This window comes from Crocuta crocuta, unplaced genomic scaffold, assembly GCF_008692635.1.
Source record: "Crocuta crocuta isolate KB4526 unplaced genomic scaffold, BGI_CrCroc_1.0 scaffold102, whole genome shotgun sequence".
NCBI classification, from domain to species: domain Eukaryota; kingdom Metazoa; phylum Chordata; class Mammalia; order Carnivora; family Hyaenidae; genus Crocuta; species Crocuta crocuta.
This window is the reverse complement of record NW_027530019.1, coordinates 9,257,400-9,281,441: the sequence shown is the minus strand read 5'-3', so window position 1 is coordinate 9,281,441 and position 24,042 is coordinate 9,257,400. Positions and strand designations below refer to the sequence as shown.

Genomic DNA, 24,042 nt, shown 5'->3' with positions numbered 1-24,042 from the left:
AATATATCCATCCAAATGACTTAGACCCTGCTGGCCTTGTGTCTCCATTTCTATTTTTCTTTCCGAGATTTTTACTTTTGTAGCACATAGCAGAACCTCCACCCCTGCTCACTATTATTTTGTACTTTCTATATTCTCTTTTTCCCATTAACCACCTTACTTTCTGTGTATCTATTTTAATCCTGAATGACCTTCCTGTTCAAATAGTGAATCTGTTTTGGGGATAGGAACTTTTATAGCCGACATTTATTCTATTCTCATGATAAGGAAATAGTTTAGCAATATATTCCACTATCTTCAGTATTAAGAATGGTCAAAGTAGTAGAATGTATAATGAAGTTATAGTTTTGACTTAATCTAGAAGTCATGTATCAGAAGTTGGAAGTGTCACCTTTGTATAGTGTTCCACTTACTCTACTTGGATAATACTGTTTACAAAGAAGTATTCCTCTGAAATGGAAGTATGTTGGGGCGTNGTTCACGCTCTCTCTCTCTCTCAGAAATAAATAAAACATAAAAACAATTTTTGAAATGGAAGTATGTTAGGGTTCAGAGGAAGCAAATCCCAAATTACCGAGGCCTTGCTTAGATTATAGTATGGATAACAGGGAAATTGAGACCAAATGAAATCATTTACATAAATGTAAAATAAAATATCATTGTTTTCAATGTATGTAGACGATAAACTTTTTTAGCAACAAACAAAAGACTCTGATGGTTCATAGTTTATCATCCTCCTTGAAATGAGGTAATTGGAAAAAAAGTATTGACTAAATTGATTTTTTCTTCATCATCACAAATCTATTTCAAGAAGACCCATAGTTAATAAAAAATGGTATTTCCACTTAAGGCAATCAATCTATCAGTTACTTGGGTTGGTTACAAAGTGTACCAGATGTTTTTAGGATGAAAATGTTAAAATTAATTAGAAGAGCGGCTCTAGTTAAATTTCTTGGGCCTCATCCTAAATGATCGTGATTAGACACTGAGGATTTGGTTATTTTTATTTGATCTAGTGGTGGGGTATATGGCTTTGTTTTTGATTAGCCAAGAAATTGAGATAAAGTGTCTGACTAATAAGATTAAATACAAGTAAACTATCATTCTAGCCTGGAGGTAGGGGTAGAATGATATTATTTTCACTCAAACTTTGTCTATTACAAGTGATCAGTTTTTAAGGAAACTCTGTAGTTGTCCTTATACGGTCATATATGTTTGCCTCTCTTTATCTGTTTATATTGCTTAACTTAGGTAATTTCATTTACTCAACATATATATATATATATATTTTATCAAGTACTTACTATATATTTAGTATTGTCTTATGCCCGTAGAGCTTTGGAAACTATTAAGATTGGTAGTACATGGTCACTACCTACTAGAATCCTTCACATGATTTCCCTTTTCTGCCCTAAAACATTCCCAGAACTGGATTTTTTATCATGAGGGCATTTTTGTGTTGATACGTGTTTATGACAGAGTTAAATTTCATGAAACCTAGATTTTGAATTTGTAACCACCAGTGTTTTCTTTTGTTGTTGTTGTTGTTGTTGATGTTTGTTTTTAATCTGAATCCAGTGAATCTGGTGCATGTGTGTTCTGTAAATATTTGTTGTTCATGGTGTTTGGAGTTAATAAACACTTTGGAGTATAAGTTATAAATGTTTCTTTTCATAAACTTTTGTCACAAAATGAATACAATTTAAAATCTTTTGGAAATCAGTTTTAGCGGTTGCTCATGGGATAATTCTGTTTTTTGAAACTTGGAGTAAGAGCTACATTAAATATAGGCAAGAAGATAGACACAGAAATAAGGATATAATGTATGTTAAGGCAGTTCTTTGGGTACTGTAGTCTTTCCTGATATTGCCAGGTGTTTTTGATAACTGGTATGCCTATTATATTTTCAATCTCAAGTAGTCCAGTAGTGCTAATTTAGATGCCACATCTGAGTCAGTAAATGTAGAACAAGATTGAATTCTGAAAAATTCCAGTTATGTAAACCCACCAATCCAGACATCTCTTTCTTGAACATTATTTACCTTAATAGAGATTTAAAATAAAGGTATTCTTAGCAGGTGATTGTTGAGAAGAAATTCTGAGTATAGAGGAAGGTCATTGAGACAGGTCAGCTAGAGGTGGACACACAGCCTGCCTAATAATTGGACGGATGCTACCTGGCTGGAAGATGGAGCTGATTGGTGAATCAAAATCTCAAAGGGAAACCTTCCATTTTTTAGTTGAAATGTTTATTAAAATTATATTCCACAAAGTACTATTATATTGTATGCTGCCATTTAACTATTGAGAAGTGACATCATCAATAATTATTATTACCCTACCAAAGATTGTTTTAAGTGATGTTTGATACGTGAAATATATTTGAGTGGTACTTAGTATACTTTTCTATTACTTTAAAATATGAACATTTTAATTATAATATATCCAAAGTTAGAACACAACAGAGCTTATAAATAAGTTGTTTCTATTTTATAGGTTTATTTACTGAAGCTTATTTTTGTTATTTCTTTAGGTTTACGTGAGATTAAGACCATTCTTCAGGGAATTCCTGGAGCGAATGTCTCAGATGTATGAGGTAAACATGCTTAAGCTAATTACATAAGTATTTTTATTTTATTCAATATAGTACCCATATTTAGATCATGTATAATGATTACTTCTTTTCCCCTGAATTTGTAGATCATTCTTTTTACTGCTTCTAAGAAGGTGTATGCAGACAAGTTACTGAACATACTAGACCCTAAAAAGCAACTGGTCAGGTAAATTTAATTAAGAAATAGTGGAAATGTCTGTCACACTGATCTATGAAATTACTATGATTCTATTTAATTTCCATGGCCATTTTCAGTTGGCTGCATATATAGAGATTTGTTGTGTTGAATGGTGAAAATGAATTTTTTTAAGCCCCCAAACTCTTTAAGAGTTCCTAATGATATTAACTCCAGACAGACGTTCTTTAAAGGATACAAAGATCAAATGTGTTTATTCACTGTTACATCTGTATCCTCAATTCTTTTGGGACTGGGGGTGATTGGGGCTATGTGGAATTTTTCGCTGTGTGCATGATGTTTTCACTTCCTTATGTCTCTGAGATAATGCATGTTATATCACCTTTTTTAATGGCATAGAGAAATAAAGGTTTAATTTTAACAGAAAGGATAAATTAAACTCTTTTGCTTTTTTCAAGAGCAAATTTCTCTTCCATGGAAAGAAAACATTACATGAATCTAATTGGAAATTGCAGTTGGTTTAGTCACTCAAGTTACCCGATCTGGACTCAGTTCCTTGTGTGTGTCCTGAGCCAGCAGATGCAGTGTGTTCCTGGTTAGGTGGGAGTGCCTCGGGTAATTTTAAAACAGTTTGAAAATTAGTTCCGTTATTTCTGTCAACAGAAGTGAGATATTAAGACTGCCAGCGTCTTGCTGCATCCTATAAGATGCCAGAGTTAATCTATGTTTTTTTTAACCGAGAGAGATGCCAGAAAAGCTCCTGAAAGCTTTAATAGCTAGGAATTCATTTTCTTGAATATTTTTTCCATATTTTTTTAGGAGAAAATCCTAATTTCTACTGTTAATAGTACCTTTGTTGTAGAGTGGTTGCAACTATGTTAAAAGACTTTCTGATGTTCATGTTTAGGGGATTTGCTTTCTTATAAATAGAACTGTGGTTTTTTTTTTTCCTTTTAATCTAAAGGATCAAAATTTGTCCTTGTCACTTTCCATTTTATCTTCCATATAAGCAAGCATTAGACACACAAATGAAAATGTTTTTTCAATTCATAAAAGTATAATACATGCTTATTTTACCTAACTTTCACAAAAGTACACAAATGATTTTGTTTTAATGGCTTCATTCACTCTAAAGATTTTTGTTCTCTCTCAGAAGTTTCTATCATTTTACTAGGGGACGAATCATAGTCATGGAATTATAGTGTTACAAATTAACACCCCTCATTGAAACTAGTTTCATAAACCTACACATTGGGAGTTTAAATTTGTTTTATATAGTTATATTTGAATAATTTAAAATAGGAGAAACTTTGAACAGTATATTGAATTAGAGTGCTATGTTCAATATAAGGTAGACTCAAATTCCTGTGATCTCTGAATCTCATGAGTTGAAATGCAAATCTGATGACCTGCAAGAGTAGTTCCTTTCTAAAACTGCCAATACCTGCCATTGACTCCCAGGCTCCTGAATAACTGAAGGGATTTTAGTTAGTGTAATTTATTTACAGTAATCATTTGTATCCACATACATGTTCATTTGTCTCCTGTCTCGGGTGAGTTTGCTGCCGTTGGTGAAAAGAAACATCAGTAGTGACTTGCATGGACCTGTTGTACTTGCCTGTCTAGTTTCCTCAAATGTAAATGTACAGATAAAAATGGAATCTTTTATAGGTCCATCCAGGACTTAAATTCTTTTGTCTGGTTTTCAAAGTAGGATATTCTTTAAACCATACATCGATAGATGATCATTCATTTAAAAGTATTCTTTATAAAAAGTGGGGGAGAGAATGGTTTCTACTACATTTCTTTTGGTTGGAAAACTCTTTGTCATCATTACTGATATTTTTAAGATTGAGTTTTGTAGTTGTTGTTAGAGCTATGGCTGATTTTGTTGGTAGAAAATGCCCTTTTCTTGAAATTCTATAATTAAAAATATAGGTATGTATAAGTAGGCCCTAGCTGCTAAAAAATTGTTTAGTGAGATTAAGACACAAGGAAGCCAAACTATCAAATTACTAATGTATGCAAATGGAGTATGTCAGGGTGATCTGTACTAACTCTTAGTAATATTCCTAGACTAACATTTTGAGTGCTAAATGAGATTATATAATTATGACAGTATATAAATCTTATAAGACCTTTAATAGCTTTTTTAAATGGTACAGCATTTTTCAGTTAAGTATCTATCATTGGTGAAACATCAGTTTACATTTGTAATACTTAAATCTGAATTCATCATTTCATTCAATCCTTGTTTTTTCAAATATTCATACATACACTCACACTAAATTAAAAGAAAGATGGTTGTTTGGGAGAAGTATGAAACGATGGAATGTTTTGGCCTCCACAGCTTTTCTCAAAAACTATAGGGGAAACTAAAAACATTTTTTAAAATGCCAACACAGAAACATTCCTTCTTATATTTTCTATTCTGGCATGTACAGGGATAGGGAGGCTGTGTGGTCTTCTGGTTAGAGCAAAGGACTGGGAGCCAGGAGGATCCTAGGTTCCAATGCGGGGCTAACCACTGACTTACTGTGTGACCTTGGGCAAGTCACTTGACCTCCTTGTGCCTCAGTCAACCATCTGGAAAATTGGTTAAAAAGCAGGACCTCGCTGACACAACCAGATGCTGCTTCTGAACTGAGCTTTCCTGGGTAAATAAATTACAAAACCAATTTACAGAGTTTTTAATCCCTCTTTATAATTTAATGTAACTTTTTGGGATAAGCCAAAGTTCTTAAAGGCATGGTAATATTTGGTTGTAAGGTTTCAATAATTGATAACATTTTTTAAAGTAAAACTGTAGCCCAAAGCTTAGGCCCACATTTGTATTTGAATTTCCTTTGTGAGAGAAAATAAGGCTAAAACTGTAAAGCCTGTGGTATATGTGTATGTTTCAGTACGTGTTACACTTTTTAGAGATTTTTGTTAAGTTAATTTATTTTTATTTTTATGTTTAGGCATCGGCTTTTCCGCGAACATTGTGTTTGTGTACAAGGAAATTATATAAAGGACTTAAATATCCTTGGAAGAGATCTTTCAAAGACTATAATAATAGACAACTCACCACAAGCCTTTGCATATCAGGTATGAAGAGAGGGTTGCTAAACAAAATGAGATTAGGGGGAAAAAAAATACAATGAGAACAAATGGTGCCAAATAGAATATAATAGGAGAACAGAATTTTCACTGGTGAATTTTCCCTTTTTAGTGTTATCTTTTAGAACTAGAAATGCCAAATTGCTATAATTCTTGTGGATATTTTTCTTTTAAATGAATGAAAACGTAGATAAAAATCTGAGTAATAAATCTGGATAAGAAAATACTATAAGCTGTACATCAGTTAATAGCATTCTTGTCAGTTGTTAAATCAGTATGTCAGTACCAAGCATGACATGGGGCTCGATCTCACGGTCCATGGGTTCGAGCCCCGCATCAGGCTCTGTGGTAACAGCTCAGAGCCTAGAGCTTGCTTCAGATTCTGTGTCTCCTTCTCTCTCTGGCCCTCCCCTGCTCATGCTTTGTCTCCCTCTGTCTCAAAAGTAAATCAAAACTATAAAAAAAATTTTTTTTAAATAAAAATGTTTATTAATTTTGAGAGAGTGTGTGTGCAGAAGCGAGGGAGAGGGAGAGAGAGACTCCCAAGCAGGCTCTGCACAGAGCTGTTAGCACAGAGCCCGATGAGGGGCTTAAACTCATAAACTGAAATCATGACCTGAGCCGAAATCAAGAGTTGGAAGCTCAGTCGACTAAGCCACCCAGGCTCCCCCACAAGATATGTATCACATTATGAATATGTTTGTGTAATAGGTCTGAGATTTCCTTTACAGTAAATCAGTGCAGAATAGGGATGGTGGGAATTGGGTATAGATAGAACAAGTAAAGAGTAAACACTAGAAAGATGAAAAAAGAAAAATGGAAAGCTGCATATAGTATTGAAATGTGTTCAATTTAGATCATTGGTCACATTTTGAAATATATTTTTAAGAATTTTATATTGTTTCCTGGATAAAATCATTTCATTTATCCACCATCTTAAATATAGTATTCTGCATTAATTTTAGAGATAACCTATAGATTTTTTACTATAAAACAAATACAGTTTGCATTCTTGTTTTTAGACTCCTCTTCAGTGAAATACCATTGCATCAATTTATTACATTCCTGCCATTTCAGGTTATCCTGTTGTTTGTTGGAAATAAAACAGTGAACGTCACATAGTCCCTGTGTAAAAGTATATAGGCTTTTTGATAGTGTTGTTTACATTGGCACCACCCCTTCTCACAGTGCCTAGCATAGACTAATAGTAATTATTTTTTGAATCAGTAAAGTAATATTTTTAATTACATAATTGTAAAACTTGTTTCAGTGGATCTTCTTGTTTAGTTTCTTATACATTAAGAAGACATTAAGCTGAAAAACTTTGATGAAAGGCTTTGATGTATTCCTTAACATCTGTTTCTTGCACTAATTGAGTTGTCAGAATGTAACAACCACAAACTGATGGCATCCTTTTCACAGTAACTTCTGCAGATCACTGTGTACTTAAGTATGTGTTATTTCTGTTTTAAGTTTTTACAAGTTATACAAAATGTAATAAAAAGAGGATTTAATTACCTATTTATTATTTTAGCTATCTAACGGAATCCCTATAGAAAGCTGGTTTATGGATAAAAATGACAATGAACTCCTAAAATTGATTCCATTTCTGGAGAAGCTTGTAGAACTGGTAAGTATCTTATTTATCTTGTGTTTTGCATTTGTTGCCTCAACTCTGTTGAAATAAATCTTTTTAATTGCTTTACTTTATGTGCACTGACTTTTAAAGTCAGCGTGGTGTGAGATTAGGCCAGAGGTTGAGAAGGATTACAAGCATTTTCTAATGTTGTAAACTATATTAAAATCATGCGTATCAGTATTTAATAATTTTCAGATTGAATGTTTTTATTTCACTGGGTTGCTTCTTGCAAAGTCACTAGCACTATTAAATTGATTTCACTTTCCCTTCATAGTTGAGGTCCAGAATTAATGCTTACGCTACTGAAACTTTATTCTGGGGTTATTTTTTTCCTAATAAATGAAGTAGAATTTAGTGGCTTAACACTTTTACTTGTCTTTTGGTTTTGCCTCTTAGTGCCTAATTATTCTTTACAGAATTAAAGGTTTAATAACTTTTTTTAATATAAATTTAATTCTAAGTTAACTGCTTCTGTGTAGTATCTTTATATTTGGCATACAAAGTAAGTTGTAAAAGGTATATTTTCTCTGCAAAGGAAGAATGTTCACAGTGTTATGGGATCATATCTTTGAAATTACATGGCTTTTAAGATGTCTTTTTCGGGGCACCTGGGTGGCTCAGTCGGTTAAATGTCTGACTTCAGCTCAGGTCATGATCTTGCAGTTCATGAGTTCAAGCCCCACTTTGGGCTCTGTGCCGATCGCTCAGAGCCTGGAACCTGTTTCAGATTCTGTGCCTCCCTCTCTTTCTGCCCCTCTTCCACTCACGCTCTGTGTCTGTCTGTCTCTCAAAAAATAAAACAAAACATTAAAAAAACCTAAATTTAAAATGTCTTTTTCTCCACACAGAATGAAGATGTTCGACCTCACATCAGAGACAGATTTCGCTTGCATGATTTGCTGCCCCCAGATTAAGTACAAAGACTTGTCAAATCACTGAAGGGGGAGAGAATGCAGGACCCTTTTGGACTAAGACAAAAACATTGCCATTACTGTTGAAATTTTGCATTTTTGTACCCCGTCTTGCTTTTCTTATCTTTGGTGCCCAATAATAATCAAGGGTTATAGAAAGAGACTTTATCTCAGATTGAATACATACAGTAGGTAGGCTAAAACAGAAGAGTCTTTAGAACTAGTGCAACTCCGGTGAAATTTTTTTATGTACAGGACATCTGCAGTTTATAAAGAATTCTGTTTCTGCCACCAGCAGTTTGACCTGTAGTCACACAGGATTTTATGATAATAACAGAGATGAAAATGGACTTTTATTTTCTCTCTGTTTGGTGCTCTAAGTGGGTTTGTAGCCACTTTTCTGTTACTTTAAGATTCTCATTTCAACAGGAATGGCCAGTAAAAGTTGTTTTATTTTTCCTGTTAAGGTTTATAACCTTTTTACATTTTTGACCTGTATTAGATTAGATTTTCATTATGCATTCCTTTTAGTTGAGGCGCTTCCTAGTTTTCTGGAAATAGTCAGTTTATAGTTTTTTATTATACATTTGAATGGCCGTTTTCCTGCTTTGTCTGCCTGCATATTGTATATTTGTTTAAAAATATTCTCTACTTTTAGTCCATGTAAGTTTCATTTAGAAAGACATGCATTTATATTTTGTTTCTGTAATATTCTACTGTAGGTGAAATCTTTTTTAAAAAAAATCAAAGGACTGGGTAGATAAGAATATATGAATGACTAATATTCAGAAGAGTTAAACCATTGTGATGGCATGTGTTCCCCAAATGGTAATATCTTGCAATGGCACACAGATTTAACGGATAAAGGTATACCTCAGACTTCACTGTGCTCACCAATCTTTGAGGAGAATGAGTTTGGTCACCTGTTGGGCTTGATTTGGTTACTGCTGCCTTTGGTTTTCTCCAGGAATGAAGTATTCAGCACAGTGACTCAGTATTTTTAGTTATTTTGCATGGGCTGGTAGTACCTCTGTTATGCTCTTGGTTACAATCAATTTAAAACTCTGTGTAACAGTCTTGGTACCTTACAGTAGCTATGCATAATCCTGTGGCACAGTAAACTCCCAAGCCACCAATGCAGTTAATATGCTCTCATAGTGGTTTTCTATGCTATATGAAAATAGTCTTCAAGCCTTGGTTCTCTAATGCAGCTACCACAAGAGGTTGATATTTTTATAGTGGCGTGTAATCTCCTTTTCGGGAGGCTTTTTATGGAAGGTAGAATTTGTAAAAGTTAGTATGCTTTGCCTCTCGACTGCATTAACATGCCACAGGCTCAGACTGTTTTTGTGTAAAGGATGTCAAAGAACGGCACTTTTTCTAAAGAGAAGTTTGATATTTTGTATGCTTGTTAAGAAAGTACAGTATTGGAAATTAAAGGTGGACAACTGATAATTGAGGAGTATGTCACTTAATTTTTTATGTATATTACCTGTTTACTTGTACAACTTATTGTACAAATTACATGCAGCTTCATTTTCAAATGAATCCTTAAAATAAGGAAATCTTTTTAGGAAAACATTTAATTTTTGTATTTTTGATTTTAAAGGCATGAGTTATGTCAATTTTCAGTGTATTAATGAAGATTTTAACTTTTCATCAGGTTGAGTGTTTTCTTACTATATTATCTGTTGTGTATGTAGTTAGCATATTGTGTCACTGAACTGTTTAAAAAATCTAGCATGTAGAGCAAGCCTGTTTTGTGGAAAATCCTTATTCATTAAAAAAAAATAATCATGGCAGATTTTCTGCAAAAAAAAAAAGCAAACGCATTTGCAATTCAGAATACTGGTTTTTTTTTTATTTGTTTGTTTTGGTTTGTTTTTGTTTTAATTTAAAGAAAGGTATTTTGCTTGCAGGAAAAATACTCCAGATTCATTTTAATAAGAATCTTTGAAATGTATTTATCTTTAGGGCATCTGGGCATCTTTATGCTGTTTGTCTTCTGTCTTTCTTGAAATAAAATGTACATACGTTACCTTTACATACGCTCTTGCTCAGAATTGTGAACCTAGTTACATTTCTCCTTGCTCCCCTTTTTATGCTCAGACGGTAAAACCCAAAACCTATACAAGATCTAAGCTTTCAGCATGCATTATAATTGTTGAAAGCTTCTCTGATTAAGTAAACACAGTCTCAAAGGGCTTTCCCATGATTTAAAGGGAAATGTAAGCACCTGTACTATTTTGCCTCTGGGCACTTTAAATCAACACCAACTTTTAATCATCTTTTATTAATGGTAAAACTGTTTTCAGCCCCATGCTAGGGAGAGTTCTTTAAGTCAACTGACAAAGGAATCTAGCATAAAAGATTCTTTAGGATTAAGGGAAATTTTATATGGCCTGAGAAAAATTTTTGAGACCAATTTATTTTTCTTCATTGCTTAATTTGGGTCATTTTAAGTTCGTTAGTACAAAATTTAAAATAATTTATAAAGAGACAGTTATCCAGCTTCCTTCCACTTTAACATGTTTTATCCTCTCATTCCCCCTAATTTTCTTTATCTGTTGGTAAATGTTATCTTAAACACACTTCCATTTAGTTAAGCGGAGGTGTATATTTTGTGAATTGAGATGTGCCCAGCTCCTTCAATTCACACAGGAAACATGAACTCTTAAAAACTGACTATAGGAAATGCAGGAGAGATTGCATACCTGATAAGACACAGCAAAAGTGACCTATATACACATAAACATATCTGAAGTACATATTATAATTGTGATATTTCCAGTGATAAATGTCTGGCTTTTAAGACATTCTTTTAAATATTTGTATTATTGTTAGGATGTTTAAATCAGTTGTGTTTTTTAATTCTGTGTAATATATGTAGCCCTAATCAGATTTATGTCACCATGTTTCTCCTTGAGTCTTAAAAGAGCTGATAACAATTTGAAACCGTAATTGTTTTATATTAGCTAGTATGTATATTTATTTACCCGATGGCTTTATCTTGTTTCCCAAAATTGGGGTGGGGGGGGAGTTGTTGAAAGCATTGTAACTTCTATAAATGGCTATTTTCTTGTACCTGTCAGTGAAAATGGATGTGTACATTGTTTTTTATATTTCTCTGGTTTTTCTGGTTTGTTTGGTTGTTGTTGTTGTTGGCTTTTATTTGTTTGTTTGTTTTTTTAAGTGTTAAACATAGAATGGTTTAAAAAAGTTATCTTTGGCCAATGACTTTTTCAGCTAGATATTACTTTTATTCAGCCTTCTAAAGAAGTTTTCATTGTTTTATTCAGTCAACTTGCCTGAAAAAGAGAGACTTCATCTCATCAATGAAGAAAGCATGTCATTATTCCTACAAATCTTTACAGCCAGCACAGAATTCTTCATAAGGATCAGATCTCTTCCACATCTTGTGTCAATCACATAAAGCTGAAATGTAAAGGACACTGAAGCCTTCATTTAATTGTACTAACACAATGGTGTTATATACCACATCATTAGCTAGTTAAGGTTTTCTGAACTGACTTCTCTTTGTCTTCCTAGGTATTTATTTGTTATCTCTTTTAATCTTGTATATCTAAATTAACTTAGTTAATAGTTACCCACTGAATAACTATGCCAAGCAACTAGGAAAGAATGTTTATTTTATTTCCCCTTATAGGGGAAGAGCGGACTGGGAACAAAAATGTATGGGCCAAAAGGCCTTAGGTTGTCATTCATTCACTTTCTTATTCCTCTCATGAGCTATATTTGAGTATAGTATTTTTTCAGTGCTGATATGCTTGAGTATGTATGTCATTACTTCTCATATCTTCCCAAGTTGAAAGCCTGCTAGGAACCTGTATAAAACACATTTTAAAATTTCAGAATAAGAACCACAAAACTCAGTATCTGTATTCAAATGCCATTTAAATTATTGGAATCCAAGTCTCACTAGGATACATTTTTATAAAATGTTTCTCTGTATCTTGAATTGAAATTACTTGCTCAGAGGTAAGAGTTCTGGGGATATAATGTGTTCTGAGAAATTTTTAGAAAGGGGAGAAGAGACAGCAAGTTTATACTTAGTTACTTTATGGTTTTGATATGAGTATTTTAAAATACATCACTCTTTTCCCAAACCTGGCCATTAGAATCCTCCTGAAGAGCTTAAGTACAGATTCCAAAAGCCTAGCCCCCTGCAAAACTGTCTCAACGGATCTAGGGTGGGGTTTGAGTTTTGTGTTTTTTCAAAAAGACCTCTAGGTGATTCTAATAGCCAGCTTTGGGAAATCACTGTTTTAAATAATGTGATGGTGGTTGAGAGTAGGCAACTAAATAAATGTTTACCAGACATCTCTGGTAGGTTTTTTTTGTTTTGTTTTTTTTTAACTGGGACCAGATTTCACAGAACTTACTCAAGATACATGGAGGAATAATAAAGAAGATTGAGGCTACTGCTCATTATCATTCTTATCTCCTGCTTTTTAAGAGTTTGCATTTCTAGCACTTGGAATAGTTGATCATATATACAGCTGAAGGACATCCCTGAATGAGACCATTATATATATTAATTGTAAAATATTTCACTATTTTTTTATTTTATAAATCTTTGTAGAAATAAGCAATGAAATACTACTTTCATCTTTTGAAATGGGATTTTTCAAGGCAGTGTCCTTTTGGCATTAAGGTAGGGGGGAGTTAATATTCTCTCTGCCTTTTTCCATATGAATCAATATAAAAGTCATGGATATTTAAAAATCTCAGTTTAATTTCTACATATTTACTATGCAGTATAGCCGTGAACAAGTAATGTAGACTTAGTTTTCTCATCTTCAAATGCCCTGATCACCCTACCTCACAGGGTTGTTGTGGGGATAAATAAAACTTTTATGGAAGCACTTTTCTTTGACAATATTTTATCAGCCATTAGAAACTGTATCCAACAGCTTATATTTGTATAGTGCTTTTTTGCTTGTTTGTTAAAATTACGTGATTTTTTTCACAGTACTTAACCCTTTGATATCTTCAGAACATACCTGTAAGGAACACAGAGTAGATTGCAACAGACAGGAAGAATGACAATTTCTGGAACTACTTTGTGCAGAAGTAGAATAAAACGTGAATAAAGGGGCTAATTTTGAAAAGAGATGATGGCAAAAAAACAGATTATGGTGAGCCTAAGATGATGAATTTATACTTGATGTAACAGGTAAAATAACATGAACCAACATAACTACAAAATAGCACTCTGGTTCTGCCCCAGTCTCTGTGGTGAACCTTTTTCTCCCATCTTTATTGAGTAAAACTGACATCGTGTAAGTTTAATGTGTAGAGTATGAGGACTGGATACACATATTGTGAGATGTTCATCACAGTAACATTAGTTAACACACCTTTCACCTAATTACCATTTTTGTTAGGGTGAGGTGAGAACATTTAAAATCTACTCTGATAGCAACTTTCAGGTATACATTTACAGTACTGTTAACTGTAGTCACTGTGCTGTACACTAGGTCCCCAGAACATTAGATGCTTATACAACTGGATGTCTGCCCTTTGACCAGCATCTGTTCATTCCCTGTATTCCAGGCTGTGATGAGATTTTTGATAACTATTTTCCCTAAGCTCCAAAGGAGTTTGATGCACATACAGGTTTGAGAGTCACTGAAGTGCAGGGCCTTTAGAAATAAATGACTTGGGGCACCTGTCTGGCTCAGTCAGAAGAGCATGCAACTCTTGATCTTAGGGTTCTGAGTCTAGCCCCACGGGGGTAGAGATTCCTTTAAAGTCTGTTTGTTTTTTTAATTTCTTTTTTAATGTTTTATTTATTTCTGAGAGAGAGAGAGACTGTGAGCAGGGGAGGGTCAGAGAGAGAGGGAGACACAGATTCCAAAACAGGCTCCAGGCTCTGAGCTAGCTGTCAGCACAGAGCCCGACGTGGGGCTTGAACCCACGAACCGTGGGATCATAACCTGAGCTGAAGTCGGACGCTTAACTGACTAAGCCACCCAGGTGCCCAAAGATGCCTTTAAAATCTTAAGGGAAAAAAATGGACTTCAGGTGAATGGTTGACTTGGGAGTTTGGCTAATAAAAGGAGCTTTCAGAATCAAAAGATCTGAACTCAAGTCCATAGGTACTCATTAAATCTTACTAGCCAAATTAGGTATGTAAGGCCTAATTTCATTTGTGCAAAGGGTGCACCAAGATATACCTTTCAGACTTAACAGTGGTGAAAGACCTGATAAACTGTAAAGCAATATACAAATAACTACCGGAATGGAAGTGTTAAAGCAGCTAGTTCTGTCGCGGATATGCAAGAGATACACATGCAGTGTTTGGAGAGATGTCCGAAGCTGAAAAGGGCAGCAGAAAAGGCATTGTAATACTACATGTTAGTTTTTTAAGAAAAGACTGGAGAAGTAATAATGGAGAGGTCACCTCTTAAGAATGTGTTTGATGAAAATATGCTGAGTGTTAAGGGAAAAAAATGGGTGACAAAGACAGTACTGAATGGCTTGAAAAATCTGGTAAGTATTTGGGGTAGCAGGCTTCTATAAATGATTTGCCAAGCTAATAGTTTTTTAGTAATGGATGAACCAAATGAATTAGAGCTTTTTGGGGGTTACCATACAATGAGCTTTAATGTTATATTTGATGTGTGCAATATTTGTTGAAAGCTATAAGTAGCCTTCGTAATGACAGTAACAGTCATTATTCCAGGCTCTGTGAATGGCAGAAGAAAACAACCCTCACCTTGCCCTCAAGCTTAGAGTCTAGCAGGGAAGACTGACAATGTTGGGAAGAGTTGAAGGAGAAGAATGGCTTTTAGAATGCCAGTTACACAATCTAATCTGGAACCAGGCATGGGTTGGCTGAAAAAGCATTAGGTTGAGCTCTGTAGAACATGTATTGAAAGAATATAGAGCCAGGCTTGATTGCAGGTGGAAGGGACATAACATCAAGCAAGGGAGTATATGATCAGGTTTATCTTGAAAAGATCACTTTACCATATAGGGAAGAGAGGGGTTTGGTGGGAGACCAGTTAAAAGAGTCAGGAAGTTGACCTGATTCAGGGCAACTGGGTGGCTCACTTAAGCCTCCAACTCTTGATTTTGGCTCAGATCATGATCTTGCAGTTTGTGGGTATGAGCCCTGAGTCAGGCCCTGCATTGATAGTGTGGAGCCTGCTTGGGTTTCTCTCTCTGCCCCACCCCTGCTTTTGCTCACTCACTCTCAAAATAAATACGTAAATATGTAAACTTTTTTTAAAAAGTTAAATAAGTTGACTTAATTCTCCACACAACTTTGTTGTCTTTCTAAGACAACAAATGGTTAATGCATTGGGTGCCAACCTAATGGACAGTCTGAGGCCAGGAGATGGTAAAGTCCTAGGGAGAGTATGGATTGTCCATTTTACTGACAGGGATAGGAAGACACTAGGATTTTACGGCACCATATAAAAGTAAGAGAAAATGTATAGGAGTTGAATGGAGACAGATGCTGTCATTTCATGTCTTACAAAATTCTTGGGTAGGCTTTTTTTGGAAGGGGTGGGGGGTTAAATGAAAAAAGTTATTTCTATATCAAATATAAATAAAATATTTTTACATATGTAATAACCCTGATTGTACTTTGTAAATGTCTTAACAGTCCTATTTGCAATTAAAACCTCCTTTTCAGCCTTACTTCACTTAATCTCTGAGGTTTCGAGTCTAGTGCTTAAGGGACATCACTTAAAAAGAAGCTGTTGGCAGCTCTACTTCATTTCTGTTGTCACTTACTATCCTCTGGTCTTAATGATGAAGTTCTTGTAGGCAGAGGTTTAATATTAAGTTTTCCCATGAACATTGATAGATTATTCTGGTCATCTGTAAAATAAGAATACTGTTGGGGTGCCTTGGTGGCTCAGTCAGTTGAGCATCCAACTTTGGCTCAGGTCATGATCTCACAGTTCATGGGTTCGAGCCCCGTGTCGGGCTCTGTCCTGACAGCCAGCTCAGAGCCTGGAACCTGTTTCGGAATCTGTGTCTTCCTCTCTCTCTGACCCTCCCCTGCTCACGCGGTCTCTCTCTCAGAAATAAATAAAACATTAAAAAAATAAGGATACTCTTATGTGGGATTATAGGGCTCCTGTAGAGGACTAACATGTGAGTCACAGATTCATTTTAAGGACTGAATAAATTCTCCAGTACATAATTCTATTTTTTTTATGTTTACTTAGAGAGTGTGCGTGCACGTGGAGAAAGAGCAGAGGGAGACAGAAAATGCAGCAGGCTCTGCGCTGACAGCAGCGAGCCCAATGCGGGGCTCGAACTTGTGAACCGCTAGATCATGACCTGAGCCTAAGTAACACTTAACCAACTGAGCCACCCAGCGGCCCCAGCACATAATTCTTGGTGATTGTTTCCCTGCTTCATTTTTTCAAAAAGGAAGCATGCACAATATTGTGAATTCTCAATTTCTGCTTCAAAAATTTATCAATACCGCATACATATAAGCCCATGTATTTTTCCATAGCATCTCCACAACTCATTTTCAACTGCATGTGGTTTAAAACCTTGAAGTTAGGGACGTGTGGGTGGCTTAATCCTTTGAACAACCGACTTTGGCTCAGTTCGTGATCTCACAGTTTGTGTGTTTAAGCCCCACATCAGGCTCTGGGCTGACAGCTCAGAGCCTGAAGCCTGCTTCAGATTCTGTGTCTCCCTCTCTCTCTACCTTTCCCACTCCCCTGCTCATGCTCTGTCTCCCTCAAAAATAAATAAACATTAAAATAAAATCTTGAAGTTAATATCCCCAGAACCTAGAACAATACTGGGTACAGGGTAGGTACTCCATAATTATTTGCTGAATAAATGAATGAATTCACACTTCAAAGTATGAACTTCTACTTAAAAGTCCAGAAAGTTGATTCATTCAATACAACCCAGAGTCGATACGATTCAGGGGAATTGGTTCATACCAATTAAACTCATGAGACACTGGTTTTTAAGCCAGATTTCAAATTCCTTCATTTACTGGCAGCAAGTTTTCTCCCTATGAAACTAAATTACAATTAGATGCCTGCTTGGTAAGGGTGAAACAAGAGCGAAAATCTATTTAAAAAAATGAATCATAATGGCTAATATCAATTCAACAGGATACCCCTCATCTCTACTAGATACCTGCCAAATATCTAATAGATGTTTACCTTTTCTCTAGAGACTCAAAATCTTGTTCTTTGGTTTTACCTTCCTTATATTTCACCTTCTATTAACATTGTTTTGGTCTTCAAGATACATTGTCTAACATCTCCAGGCAAGTTAATACAGATGACTACACTAAATGACAAATGACTAATTACCACCATTATTACAGAGATACATAGTCTTGCTTTACTGAGACTCCACCTTGGGGTAGTTGATTGGATCTGGCACCTTCTTAACCACTTATTTACTATTTACTAGTTCAGGTTACAGCTATAATGGTGTAGATTTACTAGTAATATAATAAAAGAGAAAGTGTCTTTAGGACCCAAATCAATTTTTTTCAGACCACCTTTCATGAGGAAGAACAATAACCTGATGGGCAGGTTTTTCTTGGTGAAGAAAACCCAGTTCTGCATAGAAATTTATTCATGCATTCAACAGTTACTAAGCACCTACTATGTGCCAAACACAGACTTAAATATAGCAGAGCTTAGCCTCTAAAGATTTCTTATCTGTAATTAGTCTACTAGGATGTACCTGTTAAAAATTTTTTTGAGGCCAAGAATGAAATGTACTGGAAAGATGCCGGGGTACCTCATAACTTTTAAAGAAGAGCTGGACAACTGGACCTCAAGGGTAGGCAGGAGGAAGTGAGGTGGCTTGGAAAATCATCACTTCATCAAGAGTTGTGGTCTTTCCTTCAGGGTGCTAAATTCTAAAGTCCTGGGAAAGAGACTCTTTCTGTTATCACTGCATAATAATTAACTTCAAAAATAGAGGCTTGGGGTGCCTGGGTGGCTCTGTTAGTTAAGTGTCTGACTCTTGATTTTGGCTCAGGTCATGAACTTACTGGTTCATACGCTCAGGCCCCACATCGGGCTCTGCACAGTGTGGAGGCTGCTTGGGATTCGCTCTCTCTCTCTCTCTCTCTGCCCTTCCTCTGCTCATTTGCCCTCTCTCTTGCTCTCAAAATAAATAAACTTAAAATTGTTGTTAAGAGACTTAAGATAACTTCTCACTCATCTGTGGGTTGACGGGGCTCAGTTGCGCAACTCTTGCTTTCAGTTTTTTGCAGTTGCATTCAAATGTTAGTTTGGGATGGAATCATATGAAGGCTCATCTAGGCTGGATGTCCAAGATGGGTTCTTCACTCCCATGTCTGGCATCTTTGCTGGCATATCTGGAACAGCCAGGGGCTGGCTACCTCTCTCCCTAAACAGCCTCTGTCTATGGTTAGTCAGAAACAGCTTGGTGGTCTTAGAGTGGTAAGGCTTCTTAAATGGCTGCTGGCTTCCACCAGAGAGAACATTCCAAAAGGTGCAGGTGGAAGCCACAAGGTTTGTTATGGCCTAAAGCATTCCATGTGAATTCTGCCCTACTCTACTAGTCAAAAATGCATCATAGGGCTAGCCTAGACTCAACAGGAAGAGACTGCATAAGGGCTTGAATACTATTTATTGAAGGGCCATCTGTGGAGACTAGCTACAAAGAGAATTGATAGTTCCACTGGGTTATTTACATCCCACCTAGGAACAGTTCCAGATTTTATGTAGTTTGAAGAATATAACAATTTGGAGAGCTTTTTTGAAGAGTGTAAGGGATCCATGCAATGAGGAGCCCTGAAGGTAAAGCTTGATTAAACTTCACAGTTAATTTGCTTTTGACTGCCCTTCCCAAATCAGCTACAGTAAGGGAGCAAACACAGCTTTTGGGAGTCCACATGTTCTTGTGTACTAAAACAATTTCTAGAAAAGGAGGAATCACTGTGAGCTTTCCCCAACCCTCTCCAGAAGTATACAGTGTACAGTTCAATATAATCTGATCATTTGAATGACTATAACCAGATCCCCTGACTTCCAAAAGTGTATTTTCAAATATATTCCACCGCACTTTGTTTCATAAATAAAACAAAAAACTGGTAGAACAGGAAGGATACTTATTTAACTTACTATGCTTCCTATGCCTTTTTTCTTTCGCTGCTCCTTAAATATTTATGTCTTTCAAAGATTTTTCTCATTCTATCTAACCTAGTTTCACATGATTCCATCTACCACCATAATCAGATGACTTCTAGTCCTCTGTCTATAGCCCAGACCTCTCTTGTTCCAAACATGTACTAGACATTTCTATATGGATGTCCCACAAGAATGTTAAGATCTGTGTGGTCAAAAGTTAATTTATTCTTATTAAAAAAATTTTTTAAATATTTATCTTTGAGACAGAGAAAGAGCATGAGCAGGGGATGGGCACAGAGAGGGGGAGACACAGAATCTGAAGCAGGCTACAGACTCTGAGCTGTCAGCAGAGCCCCGACCCGGGGCTCAAACTCACAAGCTGCAAGATCATGACCTGAGTGGAAGGCAGATGCCCAACTGATGGAGCCACCCAGCTACCTCCTATCCTTATTCTTTATTATGATGAGAGGCACCAGTTATTTTCAAACCCATTTATTGACCACTTACTATATGCCATGCACTAGTAGTAGTAAAAAACACAGACAAGGTCCCTGTGCTCCAGGGACCTTAAATATATGTGCTCACAGACATTAAATATATAAACAGTGTCATTAGAGATTGTGATATATGCTATGACAAAAACAGAGCAACGAGACAGAGTAACTGGGGGAGGCTTTTTGTAGGTGGGAGATTAGGAGCTCTTTGAAAAGGTAACATTTGAACCCTGATTTGAAAGAAGAAAACCAACCATGGACAGAAGTGTGGAAAGAACACTGTAGGCAGAAAGAATAGCAAGTACAAAGTCCAAAACTAGGAAAAAGGCTTAATAGTCTTCCAGGGCTAGTAGCAATGGAGCTAATAAGAGACAATGATATAAGGGGTTGATAGGAGGTAGGAGTCAGACTTTGTTGGGCCTTGTATGCCATAGTAAGGAATTGGAATTAACTCTAAAAAAGCAAGAAGCCAGGGGTGCCTGGGTGACTCAGTTGATTAAGCGTCTGACTTCAGCTCAGATTATGATCTCACAGTTTGTGGGTTTGAGCCCTGCATCTGGCTCTCTGCTGTCAGTGCACAGCCAGCTTGGATCCTTTTTCCCTCTCTCTACCCCTTTCCGCAACCCCCCCACCCACTGTTCACTCTCTGTCTCAAAGATAAACATTTAAGGGGAACCTGGGTGGCTCAGTCGGTTAAGCATCCGACTTTGCCTCAGGTCATGATTTCACGGTTCGTGGGTTCAAGCCCCGCGTCAGGCCCTGTGCTGACCGCTAGCTCAGAGCCTGGAGCCTGTTTCAGATTCTGTGCTTCCCTCTCTCTCTCACCCTCCCCTGCTCACGCTATTTCTCTCTCTCAGAAATAAATAAAACATTAAAAAAATAAAAAAGAATCTTTAATAATAAATAAATAAACAAACATTTAAGGGGCATCTGGGTGGCTCAGTCAGTTAAGCATCCAACTTTGGCTCAGGTCATGATCTTACAGTCTATGAGTTCAAGCCCCACATCTGGCTCTGTGCTGACAGCTCAGAGCCTGGAGGCTGCTTCGGATTCTGTGTCTCCGTCTCTCTGTCCCTCCCCTTCTCATGCTCTGTCCCTCTCAAAAATAAAAATTAAAAAAAAAATTTTTTAAATAAACATTTAAAAGAACCAAACAGGGGCGCCTGGGTAGCTCAGTCGGTTAAGCGTCCAACTTCAACTCAGGTCATGATCTCATGGTTTGTGCGTTCAAGCCCCCCGTTGGGCTCTGTGCTGACAGCTAGCTCGGAGCCTGGAGACTGTTTCAGATTCTGTGTCTTCCTCTCTTTTTTTGCCCCTCCCCTGCTCATGCTGTCTGTCTCTCTTAGAAAAAAAAATTAAAAAATTTAAAAAAAGAACAAAACACTAAATGAAAACAAGAAGCCACTAAAGAGTTTTCAACTGGGAGAAAGGGGTGTCACAATCTGATTTACATTTGTAAATAAGCAAACCGGTGTGTAGTGAATGGATTGTGGAGGGAAAAGTGGGATAAGGAAAACCAACTGGGAACTTGTTACAGAAGAGTCTAGAGAAAGCTTGGACGAAGGTGGTTGCAAGAGATATGGGGATAATTAAATGGATTCAAGATTAATAGTGGAAGTTAATCACAGAACTTACTGACTCAATGTAGGAGGTGAGAGGAAGAAAGCACAGATAGCTCTGTTTTTTTTACTTCAGCACCTGGAGGTTGGTGTCACCACCACTCATTCAATTTCTGAAAGCATTATCCTCTACTGCTCTCTGCCACTTCCCCTCCATATCCAATCAGCCACTGTATTAGTTGGGATTATCCAGAGAAACAGAACCAACAGCATGTGTATATACATAAAGAGATTTATTTAAGGGATTGGCTCACAGGATTGTAGGAGCTGGCAATTCTGAAATCTGCAGAGCAGGCCAGCAGCCTGGAAACCCAGGCAAGTGCTGCTGCTTCAGAGTTCAAGGGCAGTTTGGAGGCAGAATTCCTTTTTCCTCAGTGTTGTGTGTGCATGCGTGTGTGTGTGTGTGTGCACGCGTGCGGGTGTTTAAGGCCAATCAACTAATTGGATAACGACTGGAGAATACTTATCCATATTGTGGGGGGTTAATCTGTTTTACTCAAAGCTTACTGATTTAAATGTTAATCGCATACAACAAGTACATTCATAGAAACAACTAGTGTTTAACCAAAAACTGGTTACCATGGCCTACCTGAGTTGACACATAAAATTAACTCTCACAGTCAATAAACTGTTTCGACCCTTAAATATTTGTCAGATTGATTCTTTTCCTCTGTTACCATTGCATTGTGTTCTCATTTAATTAATTCATAAAATATTTACTTTACGGTGTAAGATACCGCACCAAGTGGCAGAGATACAACTGTGAATAAAAGACTGATTGCACCCTAGGGACCTTGCATTCCAGTCTTTTCCTGCCTTCTGCTAGCCTCCCTCTAATTTAGCTTTATAAATGGATGACTGTGTATCATTGCCTTTCATACTTTAACACACAGAGTCATCTGAGGATCTTGTTAAAAGGCAGATTCTGATTCAGCAGGTCTGGGATAGGGTCTGAGATTCTGTATTTCTAACAAGCTCCCCAGATACTGCTGTAGATGAGGAATAAACTATGAATAACTGAGCTGTCTCTTGAAAGACTGTATTTATAAAATACATATTTGTAGGGACGCGTGGCTGGCTCAGTTGTAAGAGCACGCAGCTCTTGGTCTCCAGGTAGTCAGTTCGAGCCCCACATGGGGTGTAGAGATTACATAAGTAAATAAATAAACTTAAAAAATAAAATGTGTATTTAAAAAAATTTTTAATGTTTTTTATTTATTTCTGAGAGAGGGAATGAACAGTGGAGGGTCAGAGAGAGAGGGAGACACAGAATCTGAAACAGGCTCCAGGCTCCAAGCTAGCTGTCAGCACAGAGCCCGACGCGGGGCTTGAACCCACGAACCGTGAGATCATGACCTGAGCCGAAGTCAGACGCTTGCTTAACCGACTGAGCCACGCAGGCGCTCCTAAAATGTGTATTTTTAGACACCTTGAAAAGATACACGAGAGAACAACGGTTGCTTCTAGAAATAACAGAATGGCTAATCATTGTACATACCCTTTTATAACTTGAATCTTATACTAAGTACGTGATTACATATTCGAAAATAAATTAACAACAAATACAAAGTAAAAATATCTGAAACTGTTCCTCTCTTAGTACTCTGCAGTGGAGCCCAGTGGCCCAAAGGCCCCAGAGTGAGTTTAGCCATTCTTAAAGTTTAGTCCTTTATTATGATCCGTTTACCTAGTCGGCTTATCTCTGATTTTGCCAGTCAGGTCAGGGACCACAAGCATTCTTTCCACCGGGAATGCACTTGAGCAATTTCACCGGGTCTTTCAAACTCCAGATTCCGCAGCACTTACCCCAGGAAGCCTTTCGTGCATCCTCCCGCTCCCCCCGCCGTTAAAGTTACCTTTTTACATTTAACCTCATAATGCTTTTTGTTGCAGTCATCACACTGTGTCGAAATTCTGTTTACATGTCTATCTAGGCTACTTGATTGTGCGCTCCTTGAGGACAGGGCTAGAGATTAGGCCCAGCGCAGACCAAGTTCCTAAACTATTCTGCGAAAGAATCAGGTACTGGCCTCAAGGGGCTCACAGGAAGGGAAAATCCTCGAGTTCTGGGGCTCTCTTCGATCCCTTCATGACCAACTCGAGGCAAACACTTCAGGAGCTGAATTCGAGTACCCTGGCTGAGAAGGCTGCCAAGAAAGCGGCCCTGTCCACTCGCTCCCTCCCGGGCGCCCGGCCCACGCCGGCGTCCAGAGAGATCTCCCCTATCCCGGTGCGCGACGCCTCCTCTGGGGGTCGGGGGCCGCGGGTTCACAGCCCCCTTCTGAGCGCGGCTTGGAAAGCTCGGGAAGGGGGGCTGGCGGGGGGAGAGTCCTTGGTATCCGCCAACAGCTCCGGGCGGCGACAGCAGTGAAGAGAGAGAGAGAGGGAACACCAG

General features: G+C 37.1%; 1 protein-coding gene and 1 long non-coding RNA gene across 6 annotated transcripts in view; one reads left to right on the top strand and one right to left on the bottom strand.

The window, feature by feature from the left end:
* CTDSPL2 (CTD small phosphatase like 2) overlaps positions 1–9,857 on the top strand; it is a 77,978-nt gene extending 68,121 nt beyond the window's left edge. For all 5 annotated transcript variants that reach the window (XM_077764500.1, XM_077764501.1, XM_077764497.1 and 2 more), the window contains 5 exons: positions 2,534–2,596; positions 2,701–2,780; positions 5,714–5,840; positions 7,387–7,482; positions 8,340–9,857. In XM_077764500.1, coding sequence (XP_077620626.1) covers positions 2,534–2,596; positions 2,701–2,780; positions 5,714–5,840; positions 7,387–7,482; positions 8,340–8,405 — 432 coding nt within the window. In that variant the 3' untranslated portion in view covers positions 8,406–9,857. The remainder of the gene's footprint in view (positions 1–2,533; positions 2,597–2,700; positions 2,781–5,713; positions 5,841–7,386; positions 7,483–8,339) is intronic.
* A 2,217-nt stretch (positions 9,858–12,074) lies between these two features.
* Positions 12,075–23,484, bottom strand: LOC144231886 (uncharacterized). Its single transcript, XR_013335229.1, has 3 exons — positions 23,454–23,484; positions 18,117–18,302; positions 12,075–12,247 (listed from the first exon to the last, which is right to left on the bottom strand). It is a non-coding gene; the product is annotated as an uncharacterized LOC144231886 (long non-coding RNA).
* Between the last annotated feature and the right edge of the window lie 558 nt (positions 23,485–24,042).